We start from the raw sequence: 27,625 nt of genomic DNA, 5'->3' as shown, positions 1-27,625 counted from the left end.
CATACCACCCCTCCCATCAGTGCAGGTTTAGGGGAAAGACATTATACATAAAAATAACAACACTTTATAAACCTTCTGTTGTGTGAGTTTTCCAACCCATTCCTTCTCAAGGCAACTGGCTTGTATATAAATCACACTGTGTGCTAGAAAATATATGACACAGCGGTGAATTACAAGGTCATAATTTTGCCAGCAATTTCAGATGCTGCCATAAACCATTCAAGGTCTGAAGAGAGCTCTAATACATTTTTTTTCTAAGCCCCCAGAATGGCATTCTAGGCCAGCTATTAAAAGATACTTCATTATGCTACCAAAACCGTGAGATGTAGCAGCTCTACTTAATACATAAAAACAAACACAGGGAGGCAGTCAAAATAAGGAGACAAAACAACATGTCCCAAAGGAAAGAACAGAACAAAATTCCAGGAAAAAAAATCTAAATAAAATGGAGATGATCAATCTACTAGATGCAGAGTTCAAAATTCTGATTATAAGGATGCTCAATGATCTCAGTGAGAACTTTAACAAAGAGAGGAAACATAAACATGGAGACAGAAAACATAAAAAAGAATATGATAACTGAAATGAAGAATATATCAGAGGGAATCAACAGTAGATTAGATGAAGCAGAGGCTCAAATCAGCAATTTGGTAGCTAGGTAGCAGAAAATACCCAATCAAAACAGTAAAAAGAAAAAAAAATTCAAAAAAATGAGGATAGTTTACTGGGACAACATCAAGTGTACCAATATTTGTTTCCATCATAGCGGTACCAGAATTAGAAGAGTAGGGCATTAAAAACCTATTTGAAGAAATAAAGATGGAAAATATCTAACCTGGTGAAGAAAATAGACAAGCTCAGGAAGCACAGAGAATCCCAAACAAGATGAAACCAAAGAGGCCCACAAAAAGACATATCACAACTAAAATGCCATAGGTTAAAAATAAAGAGACAATCGTAAAAGCAGCAAGAGAAAGGTTACAAAGCAGCTCCCATAAGACTGTCAGCTGATTTCCCAACAGAAAATTTGCAGGCCAGAAGGAATTAGCACAAAACATTCAAAGTGATGAAAAGCAAGAGCCTATAACCAAGATTACTCTACCCAGCAAAGCTATCATTTGGAATCAAAGGTCAGATAAAAAGCTACCCTGACCAAAAAATAAAAATAAATAAAAAATAAAAAAGCTAAAGGAGTTCACCACCAAACAAGTATTACAAGAAATGTTAAGGGACTTCTTCAAGAAGAAGGAGAAAAGATCAAATGTAAATGACTTAAATGTGCCAATCAAAAGACATAAGGTGGCTGAATGGATAAGAAAATAAGACCCTTACATATGCTGCCTGCAAGAGGCTTCAGATCAAAAGACACACACAGGCAGAAAAGAAAGGGATGAAAAGATATGTTTCATGGCAACCGAAACAACAAAAAAATGCTTAGACCAGAAAAAAATAGACTTTAAAACAAAGGCTATAACAAGAGATAAGGAAAGACCTAGCAATTCTGCTTCTGAATATTTATACAAAGAAATCCATAACACTAATCTGAAAAGGCATATGCATCCATGTGCTCACTGCAGCATTATTCACAATAGCGAAGGAAGCAACCTAAGTGTCTATCAACAGATGAACGGATAAAGAAGTGGTTCATATATACAATGGAATGTTACTTGGCAATACAAAAGAATGACATCTTACCAACATGAATGGATCTAGGGTACTCTATTGAGTATAAGTTGGAGAAAGGTAAATGCCATATAATTTCACTTACATGTGGAATCTAAAGATCAAAATAAATAAACAAGCAGGCCAGAAGCAGGCTCACAGATACAGAGAACATTTTGATGATTGCCAGATGGGAGGGGAGTTAGGGGGATGGGTGAAAAAAGTAAAAGGATTAAGAAGTACAAATTAATTGTTACATAGTAGTCATGTGGATATCAACTACAGCATAGGGAATATAGTCAATAATATTATAATAACTATTTATGGTGTCAGATGGGTACAAGATGTATTTGGGTGATCACCCATAAGCCATATAAATGTCTAAACACTACGTTGTATACCTGAAACTAATATAGTATTGTATGTTAACTGTAATTAAAAATAAAAATAATTTTTAAATGGGTATTTATTTCATTGCTTGTTTTTGTTTTAGGGGGGAAAGTCTATATCACCATCCCCTCCTTCCTTTTCTTCCATGCCATATAATTGCCTTCTTTCTTCTTGAAGTTCTGGGCATCAGCCTTAGATAGATGTTCCCTCAGGCTTATTAAGAGAAAGACGAGCTTAGTGTTGGGCTGTGAATTAGAAAATTCCCCAGAGAAGCATCATTTGTGCCCAGGAAGGGGATGTAGACATGACCTTGGACCAGGTGGTCCTGTTACATCTGGCATTGAAACTTTTTTCCTGAATCTTCCATCATTGCCTTCCTCCTTTTCGGCTTGAGTTGGGCCTACTTTCTTGCCTCCTCAACCTGCCCCCCAATTTCAAGCCTCTGTTCATTTGCAAACACCAACCTTCATTTTGACTTTCCTATCCTCCCCTTTCCTAGCTGGCAAAGTCCTACTTCAGACTCCAAGAACCAACCAAAGCGGCACCTCTTTCGGAAAGCCTTCCATGGCACCTCGAGTTGTCTCTTCTCTGCTTGTCCCCAGAGCAGGCAGTGCTATACTCAGCCCCGCGCACTCAATTCTTTACTCACTTCTCTCTCCCCCCGAATGAGCTCACAAGCCCTGCCTTTCTTTTGCTCACCCAGCCGTGATCAGTCCATCAAGCACTGTAACTTCACTAAGACTTCACATAAAATAGGTGCATAGTAAATGCCTGTTCAAAGAAACGAAGTGAAGTGAAATGAAGAAATGGGCAGGTGGATAGGTGGGTGAATTCCATCTACTGTGGGTCTGTAGGAGGTGGTCAAAGAGAAGGACCATGACGGGCTAACAGGGAAGGTTCTCCTCCAGTCCCCCAATTCCCCAAGGGGCTCCCACCAGCCTGCCCTCCTGGGAATAAATCCACTCCTTACTTTCACCACCGCGGATTCATCAGCTGCCTCCAACACAAACACTCAGAAATATGCCGAGTGGCCTGCTCACTGGCTCCCCAAAGCAGTGTACAAACCCCTCCCCCTGCTACTCTCTTTCTCTCGCCTGGAATGCCCTTGCCCCTCCACTCCATTTACTCAAACTCTCCCCATGCTTTCCGTTTCAACTCAAGTCGGACTCTCCCAGCCAGTTCCCATGGAACAGGCAACATCTCCCTGCTTTCCACTCATGGCACTGCTCAGACACGTGGCTCCTAACCCCACGGCACTGCCCGCATCTGAACAGACACCTACACTCAGCACTGAGAAGGCAGGGATGTGCTACAGCTCTGACATCACAGCGGGAATGCGACTGGTGAGAGGCCCCGGATTCTCGCCCTGGCCCAGCCACGCTCTAGCTGTGGGAATTTAGACCAACCACAGACCTCTTGGAACATTGTTGTCCGCATCTGCCAAAGAGGGGAGTACAGTAACAACTACCCCACAGTTGATGCAATACAACAGTGTTGGAAAATGTTTTTTTTTACAAAGTTAACAGCTACAGAAATGTTGTATGTCTTACACACAGATAAGCCCATGCAGTCCCAGTCGGCCCCAGCTTCTGTTGGTCACCGAGGCCACCCCTTCCTATGTCATTCTCCTTTGGCACTGAGCTTCCTTTCAGATTAAGAAATGAACATTCAGACCGAGTCTCTCCAACACCTTAGTTAGGTCTACTTTCGCTCTCAGCATGAAATACACACGGGGAGAGACATTCGTTCTTGACTTACAAGCCTATATTTTTCGGAGGCCCAGACCGTCCAAGGCACTGTATCCACTCAGTATGGTCAGCCACTGGCTTGGCTTGCACTGCCCATTGATGGAAACACCATCTGCCCACTCCACGGTCCTTGCTCAGGTGATTGCCTCCAAGGACAGACGTGAGGAGGGAAATGAGAGCATTTTACTGATGTGTGTCTTCATTCAGGGCAAGGTGAGCAGGACAGGGAAGATTTTCCATTTAGACCCACTGGTATATTCCACTGGCTTTAACATTAGTTACTATATCTTGCCAATATGATACTTGATCTGAGGAGGTCAGGAATGCTAGATTCTATCACCCAATTACTACCCTACTACTTTGAACTCAATTATGTGTGTGTGCAGATATGTGTGTAGCTCATGTAGTCAATACATGGATAAATGTGAGTTGCATCCAGTAAAGAGTGCATTTGTATGCATTCCAATGTCTGTCTTCTCGTGTTTACTGTTGTGTTATTATCTAACTGTTCATTCATTCCTCTGTCATGTTTGCTCATCAAAGACTTTAAACTCCCTTCGTAGACAAGATCTTTTGAGCTCCCATACCCATAACTAGAGTAAGCTACTGTAGGCTGGAACTGTGTCTCACGTTCCACAGCGTGCCCGGCATGACAAGAATGGTGTTACAATCAATCTGTTAATGGCACGTTCATTACTCTTAAATTGGATCCCCAAATCCTGGTCTTATCTCTTTCTGCCTTTTTTCCAGGCTTCAAGAGGCAGGCCGACTCAACTCAAATTGTGATTACTTTGGGCCCAGTCAAAAGCACCTAAAATTGGCAGTCTTGGTGGCCCCGTTCCAAGCATCCTTTTATGTAAAAGGAACTATAAATTGATGAGCAAGGAACACTGGAACTGACTGTAGCTAAGGCAATTATTCTTCCATGCAGATAGTGTTGTGGACCCAACAGTTCTAATAAGCAAACTCTCTCAGACAATTAAGTTGCTGCGTAAGGGCATTTACTCAGGAATCCCCAAAAGTATCCTGAAAGATCACAAAATGGTTGGTGATGAAGAAATAAACTACTAGCTGGAGTACAACAGACTCCTGAATTAATACTGGCCAGAACTAGACAAATAAGGAAAGTATTATACAAAACCTTTTAAGGATCTAATTTCACCTTCCATTTTTACTGATATTTTCCTGGATCACTTTCCATCATTAGGAAATAAAACAAGAGAGGGAGTTTTATGGTTTTCGGAGTACAATGTAGAGATAACATCTTTGCCTCTGGCTTTGAACAAGATGAAGACTGGGAAGGCCAAGCTCAATGAGAGGAGCTGGGAATGTGTTTTGCTTTCCTGAGTCCTCCTCTCTAACCTCTAAGGAAGTTCTCTAAGAGCCAGCACTCTACAACAGGCACGGGATGAGCAAGAGAGCCGGCAGAAAGTTTCTGAGCATCAGACAAGCAAAGTGACGTAGAGACAGTGGGAAAATCACTCCCTCCGCATTGATTTTTCCAACCTGTAAATAGGGAACATTTGAAAGATGCTGTGACGTCTGGCGACTGTAGTCCAGAAATTCCCAATTGATGGTAGAGCTTTCGGTATACATGCACTAACTGGACTGGGGTCTTACTCACTCCCCAGGCATGACTCATCCTTCAAAGATCTGACCTGCTGAGGACAATGATTGTGCTTTTATGCCGGTGACTAATCATCATGACGACTGCTAAGAGAGGCTGGTCTACCGATTCTGTCTCCCAAAAGAAATACAGAAGTAATTATTCCTGTTCTACAAATATAAGAATTAAACCTCATGTGGAGATATCCTTAAAAATCACCAAAGACTGTCCGGCTGGCATGGCTCAGTGGTTGAGCATCGACCCATGAACCAGGTCACCGTTCAATTCCGGGTCAGGGCACATGCCTGGGGTTGCGGGCTTGATCCCCAGTAGGGGGCATGCAGGAGACAACCAATCAATAATTCTTGTTCATCACTGATCTCTCTCTCTCTCTCTCTCTCTCTCTCTCTCTCTCTCTCTCTCTCTCCCTCTCTCTCTTAAATCAATAAAGACATATTTAAAAATAATAAAAATTATAAAAATCACCAAAGAAGGAAGTACCAGAGGTCCAATTACCCTCTTGTAAGCCCTTCTTCACTGCTTTCTACGTGGATGATGGTACCATTAATGGGGAGATATCCAAGTCAAAAACGAGTCTTTCTAGACTTTTCCTACTCCCTCATCCCCCATATATCCATCAGCTACAGTCTTTCAGGTTCTTCCTCCTTAATATTCCTCTTGATTTCTCCTCCTCTCCATAGTTCCTGCCTCTGTTCTAATGAAGCCCTCAGGACTGCTCATCTGGATGCTGAAGTGGTCTGACATGGTCCCTGTCTCCATCCTAACTAACTCCCTCTCCATTCCCCCACACACTCTCCACACGCTTTCCTGTGACTAGAAGACTCCAGAGGACTTTCAGGAGATGTTTTCCAGATCAAATTTGCAAATTTCAACCCCCCCTCACATAATACTCAAATTCTTGGCCAATGGGGCCCCTGGCTCCCGGGGCTGCCTTTCCATCACATTCAGGTCCCTTAAAAGACACTGCTTCCAGCCTCTCCTCACATGGTTCCTTCCCTGGCCACTCCCGGCTGGCACGTACTCATCACTCAGACTTTGATGCAGACAACACCACTCCATGAAGCTCTCCTGTCTTTCTAGAAGACTACTGCTGACTCCCTCGGATTCTAAGCCATCTGAGGACTGCCACTGTGTCTTACTTCTGTTGTTTGTCCAGTGCCTGGTACAACGCCTGGCACAGAGCAGGTACTTAATAAATGATTGTGCAGATGAACGACTCAATCAATTAAAACCCCATAAAACTTTCACTCTAACCTTTAGTCTACACCTACAGTAAGAGTTATCAGCTACAGCCTGGAGGTCACACCTGGCCCATCACCTCTGTCTGTACAGCCTGCAAGCTGAGAATGCTTTCTTTTCTTTTACACGTTTATATAGTTGAAAAATACTGCAATAATATTTCGTGAAAATTGTATGCAAGTACTATTTCAGTGTCCGTGAATGAAGCTTTGTTGGGATACAGCCATGCCCATTCTTTCACACACTATGGCTGCTTTCACGCTACGATGGCAGAGCTGAGTAGTTGCAACAGACACACCAGTGCCTCAATCACTTAGCATCTGGCCCTTTACTGGAGCTTATAGAATTGGACATATAAGAACTGCCCTATAGAACGGGACATGGGCACCCTGATCCCTTTGTCATTCGCTCCATTGCTCGCTCAGTGGATATTACTGAGTATCTGCCATGTGTCAAGTGTTCCACCGGGTTCCGGGGACAAAACATGGAGCCGAGAAAGGCACCCGCATGACCACATTCACAGGCTGGGTCTGCATCGGGAGAAAAAGACCTTTGCAATTACAAGTCTGACGATTGCAAAGAAATGGTAGTGACCTTCCACCAGACGCCGAGAGTCACTACAGTTGTGAGAGATGGTCGAATCGGTGCCCGAACTCCAGAACGCTAAAGCGGCCCCATCTTCTCCTTCCCTCTGTCTGTCCGAGACCCTTCATTCTCAGTTGTGTCTCTCTTTTAGGTTGACAAACTTCCGCTCCCTGTGTGACACTCATTTTCTTGTGACTCCAGCACCTAGCTCCAAAGCCAGACACAGGGGAGACACTCGGCATCATTGTTGAATAAATGAAAGAATCAATTAGTGGAAGAAACGTGAGCAAATTCCTTGGCATCCGGTTCTCTCATCAGTGGAATGAAGGACACGGTGTTCCCAAGTCCGCCCAGTTCTGCACTCCGCAGTGCCTCGTGTCCTTGGAGCGGGCCCCCATCTGCTGTCTGATTCACTCATTTCCACGGACAGACGGCAGCCTCCTCTGCGTCTGCAGCCTGATGCGTCGTCGCCTGAATGACACATGAACCGGCCCAAGGCAATGCAGCCCACACCAATCCACTCCACAGATCACTGCCGCCAGGGAACAGGGAGGGCACCTCGGGGTTTCAGCCAAGGTCTCTCAAGGTCCTTGGCAGAAAGGATGGCCGGCCAGGCAGAACACACAGCAGCAGAGAAAAGAAATGACCCTGACTTCATAAACTGGCCGTTTGAGCTCAGAACCATGAAGGTTTTCTTGCCACACCCATTTTAAAATGCTACTTCAGGACGGGGGGCCACGCTAAGCAACATACACATCACCCTTTGCTGCTCCCACCTCCACATACAAGTGCCTGATCTGCTTTTGCTTGTGTGTGTGTGTGTGTGTGTGTGTGTGTGTGTTTTGTTAATTCTCACCTGAGGATATTTTTCCCATTGATTTTTAGAGAGAGTGGAAGGTAGGAAGGGAAGAGAGAGAGGAACATCAATGTGAGAGGGAAACATCCATTGATGGATGTCTGGGAATGGAACAGGGGCTGGGAATGGAACCCGCAACCCAGGTACCTGCTGTTGACTGGGAATTGAAATTGATATCCTTTGGTGAGTGGGCTAGTGCTCTAACCATTGAGTCACACCAGCCAGGGCATTCTGATCATTTCTTAAAGGTCATGGGCCATAAGCAACTCTGCAAACCTGACTCCTGAATTACTTTGTAGCTTGTGTAGACTCTGGAATCAGTCATTTTCCTTCAGTTCTAGACCCATGCAAGTAGTTTGGACAAAAGGACATTTGCACCATGGGCCGTTTGTTAATTTCGCCTTGTTAATTGCCTGGTTCTACAGCTCCTGCAGCCAGATAATCCGTGATCCCAGACCAACCACAAACGCTTCCAGGGCTCCTGTCAGCCCTGCGGAAACAGAGCCAAACTTTGAGCGCATTTCCTCCTCACAAACCCTGACCCCCCTTGGGCAGCAGGGCACCCAGTTCTCTCCCTCCGGGAGCACAGCTCTCACCTCTCTTCCAGATTCCGTCTCATCCTTTTTACCATCTGAAATATGTATTTTCAACTTTGCTGAGATGAAGTCCACCCAATAAGTCAAAGGAAATGACAGCAATGTCACAACAGGAACACGTAGGCTTTCTCTTCCCTATTGATACAAGCCATGACAGCTCAGGACAAAAATAGTCTCTACTTTTTTGGGCCTCATTTCATATTATTCTGCGTCTGCTCAGCGGCGAAGAGCGAATCGTATGAAAAGCTCTATGACCTGCCGCAGAAATGGCCTGGGGGACCCACCCAATGGTAATCAATGATTATTTCATGCTAACTCACCTCCCAGGAAAGAGAAGGAAACAGTGGGGCTAACACAGTGCGGTCCTCATGAAAAACTCCATTCTGCTTCACGGACCAGTGCCGCCTCACCAGGGTGCACAGCGTACGACCACGCTCAAGTGCATGAACAAAGCTCCTGTTTCTGTTCAGGTTTCACAAACATCTACTCAGAATCTGTGCGTCCTTTCATTGTCCAAAGCGGACAGTTTGACATGTGCAAAGGAAAGGGACAGAGCCTTCGATATTTCTGTCAAATCGAAAGCCAATTCAGTCCAAAGACAGAAGGAAAAGAGCCTATTGGGTTTGGAAAAACTACGTCAGCAACTGAAGACAGTCCTTTGGGCAGTGAGCCCTGCAAGGTCCTCACTCTTGGGCCAGGCAGGACCTTCCCCTCCCCTCCACCCGCCTTGGACCTGCACTGAGACTGGGTTGTGTATGGGGAGCGGTTCTGCACACCTGGTCTGATCACACAGGCCTACTTCTCAGAATCCTAGCCATTGGCCCTGACATTTGTCTTTTTCCAGATTTTACATGTAGTCTGGGAACCTTTTGAGGGATCGATTATCTTCTATGAGTAAAAACTTAGGGCCTATTTCCTTGGAGGTCAATTAACCAGGATTCAAGGAGAGAGAATTCTGAGCCTATGTTTTTCATTCCTACTTTCTCCCACTAGGTGGCAGAACTGCACAACAAATCACTCACAGCAGGCGCCTGGGACCAGGCAGTTGGGTGGAAGTGGGGAATTCAGGGAGTCCCTGGGGGTTTTGCCAAGAGGACAGACCCCTGGGCAGGTGAGTGCAGGGAAAGCCTGGGACATTTGCATTCTCCACAAGTCCCCCTGTGCTTACAATGGAGCCTGAGTCCCTCCTCCCCACCTGAAGAGGCGCATTTTTACTGACCGGAGGCAAGCAACGGCTATTGCCCAAAATGACTTTTTTAAAAACAGAAAGAGTATGTCCTCAGATAATGCACATTTGCTCCACATGCCTTCTGAAAGAGACCTAATTTGCAAATTCAAGCTAGAGTATTTTAAGTGTCCTGAGATAGTCACCCACCATGTTAAGAATTTGTATTTGTTTAACTGCTACCAGCAGATAGCAAGTCATGGGCCCTACTCTGGATCATAGAGGGGTAGGAATGAAAACAGTCCAAGATGACCATTTCCTGTAGCGAAGACACCGGAAGCCCTGTGCCCTAAGCAGAGAATTAATGCTGAGACCTATATCAGTTTCCAAGGGGCGAGTCACTGTGGCCAAAAAGAATTAATCAGAGGAGTCAGGGGAAGAAGGGGAGGAGGCAGGGGAGCAGGGGGAGGAAAGGGGAGGAGAAGGTGCGGCTGGACAGCGAGGTGTCAACAAGGCAAGAACAGCCAAAGGTCAATGCTACCCTGCGAGGCGAGTATTCACCTTCCAGCTATGGAAGCCTTCACCTGGCAGGCTTCACTGCTGGTTACCTTCCTGTCCATGCAAACATCTGGGCTTGCAACCTGTGGTTCATACACTTGCCTTTCCCACCACGGGGCCAAGATATCTTATTTAAGGTTTAAACTCCAAGCCCAGGAGAGCAACCAACACACTGCATTTGTTTTGTTTGCTAAGTGAATGGATGAAGATAATCGTCATCATGACAATGGCAATATTTAATAGGATTCCTTAATCAGGCTGGAATCAGGGTAAGGCAGTGAGGCGTGCAAGGCACAGAATTTAAGAGGGCGCTGCTCACTTTCAGGACAGGGCCTCCTCCGAGTTCCTTTTATACCATTTGTCAGTTTGGTTTACAGGCCTGATCTCAGGTATAGGGTTTCTGAGGATTTCTGTCTCTGATCACATAAAAGAGCTAGTGCGATTAACAGCCCAGGCTCTGAGATCACAAAGACCTGAGTTCAAATCCTCACTGCATCACTTGCTGGACTCACACAGCTAATGAGATCACTCAGCTCTCTCAGGTCCCGGGGTTCCTACCATCTTATAGAGCCGTTAAGAAGATTAAGTGAGATAGGGACATAAAGAGCTTAGTCTCATACTTTCCCCATAACACATGGTACCTATAACAATAATAACAGCAAAAATAAGATTTCATTTTATTACGATCTCACTTGTAACGATTCCAGGAAATAGTTCATGTCCAATTTATCAAAACTGATTAAAAGCTAGTATGTGCAAAACACTGTGTTAGGTATTCAGAGGAATTTAAAGGAATGTAACATGTAGCTAGCTGCTAACCGAGAGCAGGGAGCAGATCACACTCTTGTACAGAGCCAGATACTGACGACTTGGGGCTTGTGGGCCCTGGGCCTCTGTCTCAGTGTCACAGACAATGTCTAAGTGAATGGGCGTGGCTGCGCGCTAATAAAACAGGCAGTGGGCCCGATTTGCCAATTCCTGAAGGTCTGGTTGATGAGCTGTGACATGCACATATTACTTATAAAAATACAGCCAACATCAGAAGACCACCCCTGAGTGATTTAGGTGATAACGGTTTTCAAGGAGGCACAGTCGCAACTGGCTGAGTGCAGGTGGGCAGGTAGAGAGGATGGGCGAGCACCTGCTGGGCAGGGGACCCACCACAGTCACGGAGATGGAATGTGTTTGTGCTTGGGGTGAAGTGGCTGGCGGGTAGGCTGGTTGGAGGAAAAAGGGGAGAAATTCTCAGAGAGGCCAACAGGAGCAGAAAGGAAGGCTGAGGGAGAATATAAAGGGCTGTGAGACTGAGCAGGGTTGACTGTGCCCCAAATCTGACCAGGGGGACATTTTTCGATCCATTCAGTAAATAAGTGAATCCCTTTGTGAGGTGGGTGGAGAAATTCTTACTTATCCTTAGAGAGAGAAGATGGATTTGGTGACATGAGAGCGAAGTGGCACCATAGTGGCACTCGGTATTTATTTCGAGTAATATGATGTACTCCATCATAAATGCAGCTCTTCTCATCACCCATCACCTGCCCTCACTGTGGTGAGCGGATGCGAGTCCAGCCCTGGGCACCTCGGTGTCTCCAGGTAGGATTGTGCTAGGGTGAGGGACTGCAGCATGGAAGGGTTACAGAATGTTACAGAATGTGCTGGGAGAGGGGACTGACGTATGGTCTCCCCACCTGATCCGCTAGCCCGGTCAACCCATCCCAGGCCTGAGCCCTCGAGAAGAAGCAAGGCATCGCTCTTTGAAAATGATGTGGAGGTAAATAGTCGCCAGTCCTAGAGATTTAGATTGCTCGAGGAGGCTGTTCCAGTAACACCCCGATGAAGTACAGCCATCTGGAGAGGCTCTGGCATTTACGAAAACCGGCTGCTGAATTTGCTCCTTGAAGACATTCGTTTTGGGATGTAATTTCCAATTTGGCATAGAACAGGGCTGTGCAACTCAAGGAGGATTTAGAGTTCTGCTATCCACAGAGGGCATCTTATTTAAAGCCTGTCCCTGACAAAGCAACATCAAGGGGACGGAACGGGAAATCTCTGCTAGGGGAGTCATTTCTCTCAAAGCGGTTTCAGCTACAACAGCTACAGAACAGCCATCAGCTCCCTGACAGTATCTGAACTTGGAGCCCACCACCTCGCCGGGCTGTTGTCTCTCAGAGCCCAGCCAAGGGGCAGAACCAAAGGCGTTTATTTCTGCAGCAGCCTCGTAGCAATCCATCCAGTGCTATTCCCAAGATGCATGGTGCCATTGAGTTTCCTCCAAAAAAAATAAATAAATAATAGTAATCTCAGGCAAAGAATAGAGCCCATGATCTCTAACATACTGTTTCAGGACGGACCAACCACAGTGACATGGATTGTTTTTATTTATTTCACCACTTGTGTACAATAAACCAAGAAGCTCAGAAAAGGAGGCTGGTAGAAAAGAGGAAACATGTTTTTAAAAATGTTTTAAAATTTAACAACAAGTAGGATGGAGGTTGGTGAGTTACAGAAATTGTATTAACTCACTGCCCCCCCCCCCCCAGCTGCCAATGGACTGACTGAGTTTTCTTCTCAATTTCCTTTCTCACCTTGGGGGGACAAGGAAATTCTGTGAGGGAGTCTCTGCTTTTTGTCAGGAGACTGGAGGAAGGGGGAAGCTGCATTCAGTATTTGATCTGATTGAACAAGACCACTGACTAATTATTTGAAGTGAAATTCTTAGGGCTAATTAATATTATGGTTTGAGAGCCGGCATAATATAGCATCAAGAAATGTAGACCTTGGAGGTAAACTCCAGGGTCCAAAGCCTGGCTCTGCCACTTACTATGTGACCTGTGGCAAGCTACTGAACCACCCGTGCCTCAGTTTCACTGTCTATAAAATGGGATTAAAATGACCCAATTTCATAGTATTGTTTGGAACATTCCCTGGGATAATTATACATTGAATATGTCAATGCACATATGTACGCATACATATCACATACACATTTACATATAATATGAACCCATGCACCACTACTCGGATTCTAGAAGCACTTTCTTCTCTTTTAGAATGTTCTGTCTTCCTCCCTCTCCCTACCCCCAAAGACAGCTGGCCCCCAAAAGAAAAGCCACAGTTTTTGTTACTATTTTAAAGAAAACGACTAACTATCGGGAGGGGTTATCAGCGGCTTTAGAGAATCTAGATGTCAGATGCCTGAGGTTCCGGAGCAGGTGACCTCCCGGCTCTCAAAGGCCCTTTTTTCCAGACCTGGGCCTTGGGGCCAGGAGCCCCTTAAGGGGGGGAGGAGGAGGGGAGTTCATGGTTGCAGTGTTGGTCCAGCCATCAGACACATCCTATGGGGGTGCACAGGGGCAGCCCCTGACCTTTGGCAAGCACAAGCTGCCATTGGAGTTTGAGCTGGTTTGTCACCCTCTTCCTCCTTCCCACTTAATCCCACATCATCCAGCAAACTCCAAGCAGGCCTGTAGGGGGAGCCAGAGGCCTCCCCTTTCAGAGCCCAGAAGTCCGTTTCAGCTGCAGAGCTCTGGAGAAGAACTGGGACTGGGGCCGCCCAGGGCCTCTTTTGTGCCTTTTTTTTTTTTTTCCTCCTACAGTCATTTAATTTGGTTAAGGTGATGGGGAGTTTCGTTTTGATAGTGTAACCAATGATTTCTCTACATCCGCTCAAGAAAGTTATTTACTTCTTTTAGATATAAACATTTTACCATTGGTCCTTTCCATGAAAACCACTTCCGTAAACGTTTGTCGAGCTACCAGTGTTTGAAGACTGTCCTGGGAGCCCAAAAGGAAAACCTGGGGTGTGTTCTGTCACAGGCTCACGGCCTGGAGCTGTGTGGCCACGCGGGCCTTCCTGGGCGATGGAGCCACGTAGCGCTCTCAGCTCTTGAAACAGGATGATGAGCGACAGAGCTTGGGTTTAATTTTGATTAATGTGCAACTAAATAGCTAAATGCGGCAAGTGCCCACCACAGTGGACAGCACAGCACAGGGGGGATGCCTTGCTGTTTCAAGCACAGTCCCCTGAACACTGGGCATCTCCCGGGACTACAGAAATGCAGAGTCCCGGCTCCACCCCTGCCTCCTGAGTCAGAAAGGGCCCTCGAGCAAGATCGGCGCTCACATGCCCACCGAAGCGCAGGAGGCATTCTCTAGGGAGGCATTCACGCAGGCTCAGTTAGGAGCCATACACCCTAGTGCATTCAAATGCAACTGGGGACCATTCAAACGCTGAGCCTAGGTCACCCCCTGCCCCCAACCCAGAGACTTCCACTGAACTGGCTGGAGGTTTGGCCTAATATCCTGAGTTTTCAAAGCTCTCAGGGGGAGGGGGAGGGGGAGGTTAAACGACAGCCAAAGGACAGTGGTTCTCAAAACTGGGTGAACATCAGGATCACCAGGAGGTGCTGGGTCAAACTCAAACTCGGAGAGTTCCCGACCCGCTGGGTCTAGGCTGGGCTCTAAGAATCTGCATTTCTCACAAGATTCCGGGGCTGCTGCTGCCGGTCCGGCAGTCACGCTCGGAGAACCATTGGCCAGTACTTTTAAAAGCATGGGCTCCAGAGCCAGACCGACCTGAGTCCTGGATCATTCACCACCTGGGGAAGTTACCTACCCCTAAACCTGGACCCCCAAACTGTAAAGGCAGCCTCAAACCATTTACTCTCTGGCGTTGCTGTGCACATTAACTATGATAATGCCCAGGAGATGCTGAGCCCAGTGTCTGCTCTTCATAAGCAATCAACAATGGTTCATTATCATCATTGTTGTAACTCATTCATTCATTCATTCATTCATTCATTCATTCATTCAACAAGCACAGATTATGTGCCGGGAACTGTTCAAGGCACCGGAGACACAGCAAAAACCAAGACGGCCAAGGTCCCTGACACGCTGAGCTGTGGGCCTGCATCTGAAGTGAATGTACTGCTCTCGCAGCGCTGATCATAAAAGCACAGGGAACAGAGGTCAGGGAGGAATTCACGCCAGCGGGGAGAATGGGAAGGCTGCACAGGAGGAGAGGGAGGCTGAGCTCAGTGGGGAAAGGGCTGTAACCAGAGGGGCAGGCGGGGCAGAAACTCACTCCTGGCTGGGTACCAGGAAAGGTGCAGCTGGCAAATGCCCCCCAGCAGCCTGATGGGGCGGGGGGAGAGGGGGAGGCAGGGGATCTGAGGGGAAGGGAAGGCTGGGAGTTGGGTCTCTGTGTCTGGCTGGGCTGCCCAAAAGGGGCTGCTTCCACTCTCTGTTTTTGTTTTGTTTTGTTAAATCTTAACACACTGAAAATAACCGCTGTCCGAAAACAGAAACCAGCGAAGGCTTTCACTCTCAATTATTCTCACCAAATGCAGGGGCTGGTTAAGGTCAGGCCCAGGTATTAACCTCACCTCACCTGGGGTTCTTCAAGCCAGAGAGTGGCCCTGGGCCAGACCCCTTCTGAAGTGAATGAGCAACAGTGAGACCCTGAGGCGGCAGACAAGCCCCTGGAAATGCCCGCTCGAGGGGAGTGAGGTTCTGACCCCATGCACGGCTTCCCCTGGGAACATGGTGGCATGCCACCAAAACTCCTGCACCTCTTGGCACTCCAAAATTCTGGCTTTTCTCTGCTCTTTTAAGTGAACTCAGAACGGCAGAAAGCAGGAGTTCTCAGAAAGGAGGGCTTTTAAGCAGGGGATATGCAGACCTAACTAGTGCCCGCAGTTGCTGCAGCCACACAGAAAGGGTGCCAGAACTGGGTGTAACTTGCTTAAGAACCATGGATGGAAAACAGGCATGTCTACAAGTAAAACTCAAACACTGCCCTAGCTGGTCTGGCTCAGTGGATAGAGCATCGGCCTGCGGACTGAAGGGTCCCAGGTTCGATTCCTGTCAAGGGCACATGCCCGGGTTATGGGCTCAATCCCCAGTAGGAGGTGTGCAGAGGCAGCCGATCAATGATTCTCATCATTGATGTTTCTATCTCTCTCTCCATCTCCCTTCCTCTCTGAAATCAATAAAAAGATATTGAAAAATAAATAAATGAATAAAACACAAACAAAAACCCCTACATGGGAGTGAGCATACAGGGAGGTCTCAGGCTTGCTCACTCACACAGTGGGCCGGGACAGTGCAGGTGACAAGGTGCTGCAGACCTGAGCACCTGCAGAGCTTCTGGCCTCCACGCTGTGCAGAGCCTCTCCTGCCCGCGTCCCGCTCTAGGCTCCCTGGCTCTATGCCTTTGGGCAAGTTACTTAACCCCTTGGAACCTGCTTCCTCTTTGGCAAAATTGGCAGAATCATGCCCTGCCCCCCAAAATGTTCGTGTTAATCCTTAGAACCTGTGACTATGGTAACTTACACGGGAAAAGGCAATCACAGTAGCAGATACATTAAGGTTGCTAACCAGCTGACTTTAAGATGGGGGACGATCTGGATTATCCAGGTGAGCACCTGATATAATCACAAGGGTCCTTAGAAGTGGAAAATGGAGGCAGAAAAGACAGTCAAGAGAGGGGATGACAGAGGGCAAGAGCAGAGCGATGCTCTGTGAGGAGGACTCAGCCCACCACGGCTGGCTTTGAGGAGGGGGCCGGGAGCCAAGGATGTGGGTGGCCTGCGGGAGCTGGAAAAGGCAAGGGAATGGAGTCTTCCTCAGAGCTTCCAGAAAAGAGCACGTTGTTATCTTAGCCCAGAGAGACCTGTGTGAACTTCTAACCTACAAAGACAATCAACGCGTGTTGTTTTAAGACCCTACGTTTGTGGCAGTTTTACTGCAACAAGAACAAACTCACTCCTCGCCTGGCCAGGTTGTGAGGCTGATGCCTGGCACAGGGAAAGGACACTTCCTATCCAGGATGGTGTCCTCCGTGGGCACTCGCTGTCCTCCACGCTGGAGACGGGCTCTGTCTCCCACTCTGCGGGCTCCCCAGCCACAGCCTCCACTGGCGCCCCTCCCAGAGGCCACCTCGCCTTCCTCCGCCCACAGCAGCTCTTTCTCCTCTGAACGCCCAGGGCCCTGACAGGCTGTACCTGGCAATTTGGGCCTTAATTACATAGCGGGCAGTGTTACCTGCTGTTGCTGCCTGTGTGTTTATTTTGGTTCCACAACTAGATTGAAGCCTTAGTCTCAAACAGGAACGATGTTTTGTCCTTTTGTTGCTGTTGTTTTTAAGAACCTGTACTTTTTTTCCAAACCTGTTTTTATCACCTTATAACACAAGCTTGGACTGCCCGGGCATATTTTATAAGCAGAGAGCCTACGTCGTTTGAATTGCCTTATGGCAGGGCATTAACTCTTTTTTTTTTCTAGCAGAGTTTGCTGAAGGTTCTAAAGTCTAAGGGCCAAGGCCAGGCCTAACATCGACCAGGGTCCATGACTGTGGCTCCTCACTAGGCTCTGACTTGCTCCGTCAGAGAAGCGGGGCCAGAGGATGTGGAGAATCACAGTGAAGCAAGCCCAAGGGTGGCCAGGCACGTGGCCCTCCTCCAGGCGCTGAGCACACAATAGGTGCTCCGGAAAAACAGTTTCATTGACTGGCCAGCGAGTGCATATTTTTTCTCTCCTTTCTTCTTTTTAACCACACAAGATGACCCTCAACAAAAATATATAAACACACAAAGGAGCCACAGCCCACTGGCCTTCCTTAGGGATGCAGTTCCCAAAAGCATGAGACACACAGAGAAAAGAGCTCTCCCCAGAGCATATCATTCACGTCTCAAAATAAGACACATCTCTCATTTCATGGCCTATTTATTTTAGGGAGGGAGGAGAGTAATTTTGTGAAAGAAACAGAAATGAAAAAGCTGGTGTGTGGGAACAGGAATTAAAATAAGCAGCGACGTGCTGCCTGTGGACGTGGATGTCCTCACGTCCTGCGGCCTTATTTTGGTTCCTATTCTGGTTTGTTTTCTTCCCTGGTGCTCTGTTTTTTATTTTTTATTCCTTTTAATCCTCACCCGAGGATATGTATTTTAGAGTGAGGAAGGAAGAGAGGGAGAGAGGGAGAGAGAGAGAGACATCAAACAGTTGCCTCTTGTACCTGCCCCAACCAGGGATGGAACTCACGACCCAAGTTTGTGCCCTGATCGGAAATCGAACCTGCCACCTTTTGGTGTACGGGACAACACTCCAACCAACTGAGCCACCCAGCCAGGGCTCTTCCCTGGGGCTTTAAAGTCTGACAGGTAGGTGAGAAAGAGAGGCCCAGAATGATCATTAAGTTCCTCCTATGCACTTCACTCACATTACCTCACGGAATCCCCACTTCAACCTTATGAGGTGAGTGCTATTAACACCCCTATTGTGCAGGTGAGAAGGTGGAGGGTAAGACAGGTACAATGACCTTGCTCAGAGAGACCCATCAGCAAGTGGCTGAGCCATGACGTGAATTGAGGGGGTGGAGCCAGAGCTCATCTTGGATCCTCTCTGCTCTGTGGAGTAGGACGCGTGGCAGCCCCCATCTCTCTCAGGTGAGGCAGAACTGATCCTCAAGTGGCTAAGGTGCCCTGGGACTCAGGGTACACCTATGTTTCCCTGGTCCCAGTGGCCACTCTAGAAACTGGGCATGGGAAAGGACACATGGGAAGAAGCCATGAGGGTGTGTGTTCTTAAATAAGATCTCTTCCCTGCCTGCCCCCAGCGAAGCCCTCAGTGAGTGAGAAGAGATGGAAGGTGCAACAGCTGGGTCATCCGCAACCCAGTTCCTGAAACCCCAAAACTCTCCAGGGCAGGACTGATGGAGAAGAGCGCAGCCTGCGGATGGACATAAAGCCAGACCAAATCTGGGACAAATCACCTTTCATCATGCCCTGTCAGTGTGACCTTGGACCAGATACTTAACCTCTCTGAGCCTCAGTTTCCTTACCTGCAATATGGGAAAAATAATTCCTAGCTGAGGATTGAGTTCATGTTTGTCAGAGGCTTGTCAGAGCACCCAGAACTTAGTAGAACCAGAATAAATATTAGCTGTTATTAGTAATACACTATCAAGGGCATGAAGAAGATGCACAAAAAAGGAAGTAAATACCACACTATCTATAATAATAAAAGCATATAAAAGCATAATATGCCAGGTGCCTGCTGACGGCTAGAGGGAAGCCTGGGTCCTGGGTGCCAGAGGGAAGCCGTTGCCAGCAGCGGGGGAAGGAAAGCCTACTTTTACACGAATTTCGTGCATCGGGCCTCTAGTACTACATATAATAGGCAACCATATATTAACAACAAGAAATCAAACGTGGTGAGGGTTGTGCTGTGGGAAAGACAGTGTGGGGAGTCATGGCCTTCCCTGTGTTTTAGCCCCGAAGTGCCAGCTGCAGCCCAGACCTCTGTCTGGACAGGGCCACAGAGGTGTGAGCGGGAGAACCAGGAGATACACTTTCCTGCAGCTCAGCCCAAACCTCAGTCAGTAAAGGCAACACCTTTCATTTCCCGAGAGGAAGGCGGCACCTCCTGAAATGCCCCATTTAATGAGATGATTCCTTCTAGTTTACATGCCATGCCTCATGGGAATGTTCATTTCACCACTGGCAGCTCGCTGGCACAATACTTGTCTCACAGTGTAATAGCCCAGGTATTAAGTCAGACACGAGGGCCGCCTTGAAATATTATCACACTGCATTCCCTTCCACAACAGGCAGACCAGTACTGAATCTCACCCAGGGGCTTCGTTACCGAAGAACAAGAAGTGTTTTCTCCTACAAGAGGTGAAAGGTTAGTTGTTTATTATTATTATTACTAATTATCATTATCATTATTTCAGGGCCCAAAATGTCATTGGTCTATGATTTCAGGAAAAGTGCCTGACACATAGTAGATGCTTAATAAATATTGTTCAATTCATGAACAAACTGAAGCACATTTAGAGCATTTTTTGAAGAGCAACCAGAGTAGATGCAAAATGTATCCCATGTTCTTCCCTTTCCTTTTTCTTCGCCCTTTTCTGTTTGCTCTGATCGATCTCACTAGATCAGAACACACCTCCAGAAATCAGGAAGAAGCCATCCACAAGAAGGCATGGGCTCTTACAACACCCAAGGTCTCCTGGCATAAGACACTCTAGGGCACATTTCACTCACCAGGCGGAGGCTCGGCTCCACACCCTTACCCGGGGGAGACCTGCTGGCTGCAGACGGGTCTCCACCACCGTCAGGAAGGGGTCTCCTCACCATCCAGGACCACAAGGCCCCGGGTAGAATGGATCCTTACATGAAATTCAAATTCAGGAGCTATGAGGACTGGAAGTAATTATGGCAACCCTCCCATTTTTCAGATGGGAAAACTGAGGGTCCAGAAAAGAAAAGTGACTGTTAAGTGCACAGAGCATAGCCAAGAAGAGAAGGCACATTCCATTTCTTCCTTCCATCCTTCTTCCTCCCCCCCCTCCTTCCTTTCCTCCCTCTTTCTCACTCTTCCCCCTCCCTCCCTTATCCTTCTTCTCTTCTTCCTTCTCTCCCTTCCTTCATTCTTTGCCTCTTTGTTTAAGGGTGTGTGTGTGTGTGTCTGTCTGTGTGTGTGTGTGTCTGTCTGTGTGTGTGTGTCTGTCTGTCTGTGTGTGTGTGTGTCTGTCTCTGTGTGTGTGTGTGTGTGTGTGTCTGTCTGTGTGTGTGTGTGTGTGTGTGTGTGTGTACTCTTTGCAATGGGATGGCTAGGAAAAGCCCTGGTTAGCAGTCCATATGTAATTTTGGAAATGTTGATGATTTAGTTTCACTAACTTCCCAGTCCTCCCCAACAACCTAGACCCCAAATTTCCCATCAACACAAGCATTATAGAGACTTTCTGAGCTAAAAGAACCGTAGCGATCGTCTAGCCCAACCTTCAATATACAGATGAGAAACAACAGGTCAAGTGATGAACACCGAGTCCCTGGGTCACAAAGCCATTTAGCAGCTAAGCTGAGGTGTCTGGAACCCTTGGCCGCAGAGCCCATCTGGGTCATACTGAAGACATCTCTCAGATTTGCGTGCAGCTCCAGGGGCTCACTGTGTTGGCTGGACCACCCAATCTGAGCAAACATGTCTCAAATCAAGCATGAGAAAACTGGTAGAAAATAGTACCCTTATAGGACACACACACGTGTGCATGTGATTATGGCACATACTACATATAAAAGAGGCTTATTTTTAAAGTATATGATACTATGTATATAATAAATTCACAGTGCTAGCAAGAACATCACAATATATGGCTAGTAGAAGCATATCTTGACACATTTTTGAAATGTTATCCATCAACATCTGCACAAAGTAAAATATACATATTCAAGTCCTTTCCCAGGAACCTAGAACTATCTATGCAAATAAAATTGTACAAATACGTGGATGAGTGTGTTTATTAGACCACTGCATACAGTAGAAGAAGAAAATGATTGCGTGGTTCATCATTAGGGATATTGCTGAATAAACTGGGGCACAACAATATATGGAATTTTGTGCTGAACGATGTCCATCATTTATTAGTAAGAAAACCAAATTTTTGTACAATGTGATTCACACAATTATCTTGTACAAAGACCACCACTTCTAGCACACTATCATGTGTGAACATTCATGCTTTCTGTGGTGGAATGAATGTGAAGGAAAGTTGTGGGGTCTGTTAACACTGAGCAGCTCAGAGAGCAGGCAGGGAGGGGGGAAGGAGGGTAATATGATTAATATTTTCTTTATGTAAGCATTTTTGAATGTTATACTGAAAGCTCAGGCAGTATTATTTTTTTCTGTGGTTTTCATATACTAGAGGCCTGGTGCACGGATTCGTGCACCAATGGGGTCCCTCAGCCTGGCCTGCAGGGATTGGGCCAAAACCAGCTCTCTGACATCCCCCGAGGGGTCCTGGATTGCGAGAGGGCAGTTCTCGGGTGAAGCACCCTAGAATCAGGCTCCCTCCTCCCTGGTTCAGGGTGCATCACCTGAGAACTGCAGCTGCCAAGTCACCACAGCTCAGCAGCTCCTGCATTGAGCATCTACCCCCTGGTGGTCATTGCATGTCATAGTTACCGGTCGGAGTGTCTTCCCCCTGGTGGTCATTGCGTGTCATGACTACCAGTCGGATGGTCGGACAGTCGTTTAGGCTTTTATATATATATAAAAAGCTTCCACAATGACAAAACCGCATTACCTGAAGCACAAGCTGTGCAAATCCTGTGGTCTGGTGCTCTGAGAACTGTCCCCATCAGCGTCTTACACTCCAGGAGTTGTTCACATTAACACACACAACTTCCTTCCTGCAGAACAGCCCAGCCCTCTGACCCGCCCTGGAGTCTCTAATTCAGCTATGGCTCTGGAAGCAGGAGGAAGAGGGAAGAGAGGCTGACTTACCAAGCCAACTTCTGTTTAAGTACACAGACACAAACACCGGGGGGACCGTGAAGAAATCCACCACAGAGTTCACTTCCAGCCAGAACCACAGCTTGTCGTTGGCTGCGATAAACTGGGGGAAAGAAAAGAGGGAAAAATGAGAAGCCTGGTTCCAGCATTCAAAATATACTCTGCCAAAGGCTATGTTTTGGTTTCTTGTGGGGGTCTGGAAGGAGATGTTATATTCTTCTCATATCTACACCAATTAGATGCTATTTTTGTCTTAGAATTCAGACAGCCGTTTCTAAAGGCTGTTCTTTTATTGCTTGCTATGTTGGCCTTGGAGAAAGCTCTCAGGCAGTATATTTTTTCTGTGGTTTTCAACTGCATCAGAGGGAAGACTCTCTAATGTAAATAAAGCGTATATGGATGCATTCATTCATACACACACACACACACACACACACACACACACCTCTGTACCACTCTTGTCATAAACAGGGTGGAGTGTAACCCTCCCAAGCCCCAAATTCTGCTACGCCCCTGATTCCACTGTTCTCTCAGGATTCAGCTAAGTGAGCCCTGATAAACAAACATTTGAAAATAAAAAGCACTTTTTTAAGTTCTGTTTAAGGGAACAATGCCCTCCTGTTTGAATAGAGGGAAGAGAAGCAGTTGGCCAGTGGAGGCATAATAGTTATTTCAATCCCCGTTTCTCCCCCCTGTGAACACAATAAACATGTACTTCAGAAAAACGCTGCTCTAAGGAAAAGGCTCTCCCACAGGCGAGCGCTCGGGACAGGGCTGCTGTGTCCCCTGGGAACACTGGGCTTTGTCTGCCTGCGAGAGCAGACGCTGGTGGAGGTTGGCCCTTGGGAACAAGACTTGCACCCCCCACGGCGGTACCGAGCAGTGTTGCTCCAACTTACCCGCAAGCCAAAGTAGAGAAGGAAGAACACGTTGAAAGCCATGTCGATCTGTAATGTGAAATCTTTGTAGAAATTCTGGCAGGATTCTATGGGGCTATTAGACAGGAAGAAGAAAAAGCATGGGGTCAATGAGAGGCACCATCCAGGCTCCCGCAGGCTGCGCAGTGGTGGTGCTGGGGCAGAGGACACAGTGAATGTCCATCAAACAAAGCACTCGGTCATCCTACCCCCTGTGATCATCAAGCAAGCATCGCCAAGGGGTCTTTCCATTCACCCATCCAGTCTTTTGTTCTGTTGTTTATTTTTATAATTTTGTATCTCTCTATTATTTTCATCATCATTCAACATTTGAGCTAAAAATTTAAAGAAGGTCATGCAGACACCTTGGAGGAAGGACAAGCAAGAGACACTACCAAATGCCTTCATTTCACATTAACCCTTAAAGGACTGACTTCTTTCTTTGAGAGGACACGTCTCAGAGCTGAATGCAGTCCCTCACACCCTTCAGCACGTTGGCAGTGGAGCCCATTGCCAATTAAACACGGTGGCCGTGTTGGGAACCTTTTGAAAGCCAGCAGCTGATGAGCAGGAAAGGACCCAGGGGCGTCTCAGGAAAGCTGTGGAGGAGAGGGCCCTGGTTGAGGTTCTGGGGAAACTAAGTGTGGATCCATGTGCCGCATTCTGACCCGTGAAGAAGCATTGCCCAACTGGTAAAAGTCAAGGCCATTAAACCAAAACGTTGAAGCAGTACTCTAAGGGTTAATTTCATCTTTATTTTCGGCATGCAGGTTAACTGGCTCTGTGTGTGTCAAGCAGCGAATGCGGACCCCGGAACACTCTATTTTGTTCAGGAGTAAGCAGATCAAGAGTGTACTACTATACAAACTGGTACGCGGCTCCTGCGTGCCTTCCCACGTCAAGCTGATCCGAGGATCAGTGTGTGAAAAGGCCCAAGTCTGGGGCTGGGTGGGAAGCAGGAAAGCCTCCTAAGCATCTCAGAGCTGTGAATGAAAATTCGTGGTAACGCTCAGGCCAGGAGCATAAAGAAGGTGAGGTGAGCAAAAGAGAAGTAAAATACTTTCCCCAGATGGAAAGCAACGTGGACCTCCAGGCCAGGAGAGGGCGAGCTTGAGAAATGCGGGATGGAGGATTTCCAGGGTTGCCACTTTGGAAATCACTGTATGCCGTACCAGTTAGTATAGTATAGTAGTACTTCCGTAAGGACAATGCTTAGTCTGTTCATCAGGCAGGAATCTGTGCAGTACGGGAATGCGGAGCCCACCTAGAGCCAGGGTGGGTCAGTCTGTGGGATCCTATTACATGCACTGGATTTAGCCATTCTTATCTCTATCACAGGTCAAACATGCCCTTTGTCACCTCCCAAATCACAAACAGGATGAAAAACCTCCAGCAAAGCATCCAGGGTAATCTAAGTTTGCATTTACAAACTAAGGAGGCTGAACGGAGAACAAACACTGACAAAGATGGTTCTTTTATAAAGGGAACAGCAACTACTGGGTTTTCACTACGGCAAGGGGTTTGGAAGAAAGACAATGAATTTGCTTAGACAGGAGAAAAAGCCAGACAGCAGAGCCTAGCTCTCTGCCTGCTCTCCTACACAGGTATCAATTTAAACACAAAAAGGAAAATGCAGATCTAGAGCTAATGTGACATTGCTGCAACGCCCAAGCCATGATGGCATTTTTTTTTGTTTCAAGAACAAAACCCACAAGGTCCCCAGGTGCCAGAGCTCTTAGCTACTCTAGCTGCAGAGAAAGAAAGCACGTGAAGTCAGCTGAGCGGAAATCCACTCCAGATCCCAAGGGATGAGGGGACCTTGCATCTCTTTGCAAAGGTGAGTGTAGGTGAAAGAGGTGAACAAGAGCGTGAGGCCAGGAGCTCTGTTGGTAAATATGACACTCACATCTTCATGTGTGCCAACAGCAACTTAGCTGTGCATCACAGATTCATATTCATCAAAACTGACGTGTATTCAGTCAAGAAGACAGAGAAACCCACCATCACTTCACCAAGACCAAGTGATCACCTTACTATTGCCCTCACAATAGCTACTGGAGTTACGGATGGCATATTTGGGGGTCCTGTGAGTTTCCTACCTCCTATTATTCCCATGGCCCCTGTGGATAACTTAGTAGTTACCTTGAAATACATCTTAAAGGGAACGTGCTTGCTAGACTGTGGAAGAGGACAGAACAGTGTGGGAAGAGCTGTCAGCTCAATGCCATTGAGGATGTCTTGGTTCAACAAAAATGGAAGCAGATGTTCAAAAAAGTATAAGGAATCAGGCTGCGGAAACTTCTTTCCACCGTTCCGTGCCCCCTTGCCATTTCTGCTGCTCCCTCCCATGCTGCCCATTTCCAAAGGCAACAATGAGAGGGCTGATGCTAAAGGACATGGTGTTGAAAAATATGCCTCTTGCAGCACCTCTGATTTACAGAGAACAATGTTGAAACCATAATAGACCTTTTTTTCTGTCAGATTTAGAGCCGATTTAATCATTGTTTCGTATCATTCCTCGAGTCCTAGACTTGGAGCTGAAATAATAGAGGGAGTAAATTATGCGCTGGTGCTGCAGCCCTTCCTCAGCAGGAGCTCACCAACAAATGAGCACACTGCTGAGATGAAGGAGTGAGCAGGAGAGAAGCAGAAAATTTGGGGGGGAAACAGGGCCAGCCCCTGGGGCCCAGGTAGGACCAGAGCAATCAGGGAGTCAGTTTTCTACCCCCTTTAGCTCTTTAACTTGCCAAAGAGGCCAAGCAGAAATGTCCTGCTGAATTTTCTCAAGTGGCGACAGAACTGTTGACCAGGATCCCCTTCGAGATCAGTCCTCCAAGGGCTTTTGGTCCATGGACTCACAATCAGAGACCAGGAGGGGAAGTTCTACGTTCCCCAGATGGAAACGACCCATGGAGAAGTTCATGGATTTCTCAAAAAGAAACTACATACATAATTCAACAAACAGAAGGGTGGTTGGCCATATCAGCCAGGATTTCTTTTCCTCCCAAAGAGATTTTATCCTAATGATTAACGCTCGTTGTAGAATGGGACAATTACATAGAAACTCCTCTTCCTTCCTGTGTAAAGTAGGAGAGTTCCTTGTCGAGATACACAGAAATTCCAAGAGCTAGAAAATAAATCACTTTTTTAAACAATCAAGGAAAGTGACTTGGGGTTACACACTTAGATTTAAGTCGCCATTCTGATGAGCATGCCCATGGCAGAACGGGCGTTTTATGGACCTGTGTTGCCAACTAAAAAAAATAAATAAAAAGTGGAGTTTTAAGAATTAAAATGAGGACCGCTAGTTCTAATCCTGGCAGTAGAAAATGGACTTTCCCTAACTGTCCTTGGTTAATTAATGACAATAATTAGAGGACACAAGATAAGTGGTAAGCTGATGAAGTATTTATTCCTCAGTTCCCAGAGTTCATGGATCAAGACTGATACTAAAACCTTAGGCAAATGTTGGGTTTTTACCAGGACCCTTGGGGACGCCTTCAATAAAGCCTTCCTCCTATGGGATGAATATTCAGTGTTAGATAGAGGTTGAAAGACAAACTCCCATTTCCTCCTAACCATCAAGCAATCATATTTCAGAATTTAGCTCTCTCTATAAAGGAAAATAAGATTCACACAAAGTGGGAAATATATCTCTTTCTTCATCCATTTAACAACACAACATCCAATGAGGCCCATGAGTAGGAACAGTCTTTCCTGAAGACGGACTGAAGGGCGTGTCTTTCCCAACCACAAGGCAAGCCATAGCGTCCCAGGTCTTCTCTCAAAGGCAAAGGGGGAAAGACAAAAATCTCACTTCCCACAGTTATTCCTCTGGACGTCTGCATCATCTCCAGGTGGGAAGTAATTGCCCTCTCTTCTCAGCCTCTAAACTTCCCTGCGTTTTTCTGAAGTCTGTTTGCCCTCCCTGGGTCTGGCTGTCCAACCCTGTGAAGATACTTGTTCAGGACAGCGGTCCTCAAAT

The 27,625-nt window shown here is 46.7% G+C and overlaps 1 protein-coding gene across 8 annotated transcripts in view; it reads right to left on the bottom strand.

The window, feature by feature from the left end:
* The window catches only part of KCNMA1 (potassium calcium-activated channel subfamily M alpha 1), a 683,439-nt gene that overhangs the window by 257,685 nt on the left and 398,129 nt on the right, over positions 1–27,625 (bottom strand). For all 8 annotated transcript variants that reach the window (XR_013996758.1, XM_081105313.1, XM_081105315.1 and 5 more), the window contains exons 4-5: positions 23,623–23,716; positions 22,715–22,826 (exon numbers count right to left, since the gene is read on the bottom strand). Coding sequence is in view for 7 of the 8 variants with exons in the window: in XM_081105313.1 (XP_080961439.1) it covers positions 22,715–22,826; positions 23,623–23,716 (206 nt within the window). In the remaining variant the exon portion in view is untranslated. The remainder of the gene's footprint in view (positions 1–22,714; positions 22,827–23,622; positions 23,717–27,625) is intronic.

This window comes from Myotis nattereri, assembly GCF_964212035.1.
Source record: "Myotis nattereri genome assembly, chromosome: 13".
NCBI classification, from domain to species: domain Eukaryota; kingdom Metazoa; phylum Chordata; class Mammalia; order Chiroptera; family Vespertilionidae; genus Myotis; species Myotis nattereri.
This window is presented reverse-complemented; position numbering and strand designations above follow the sequence as displayed.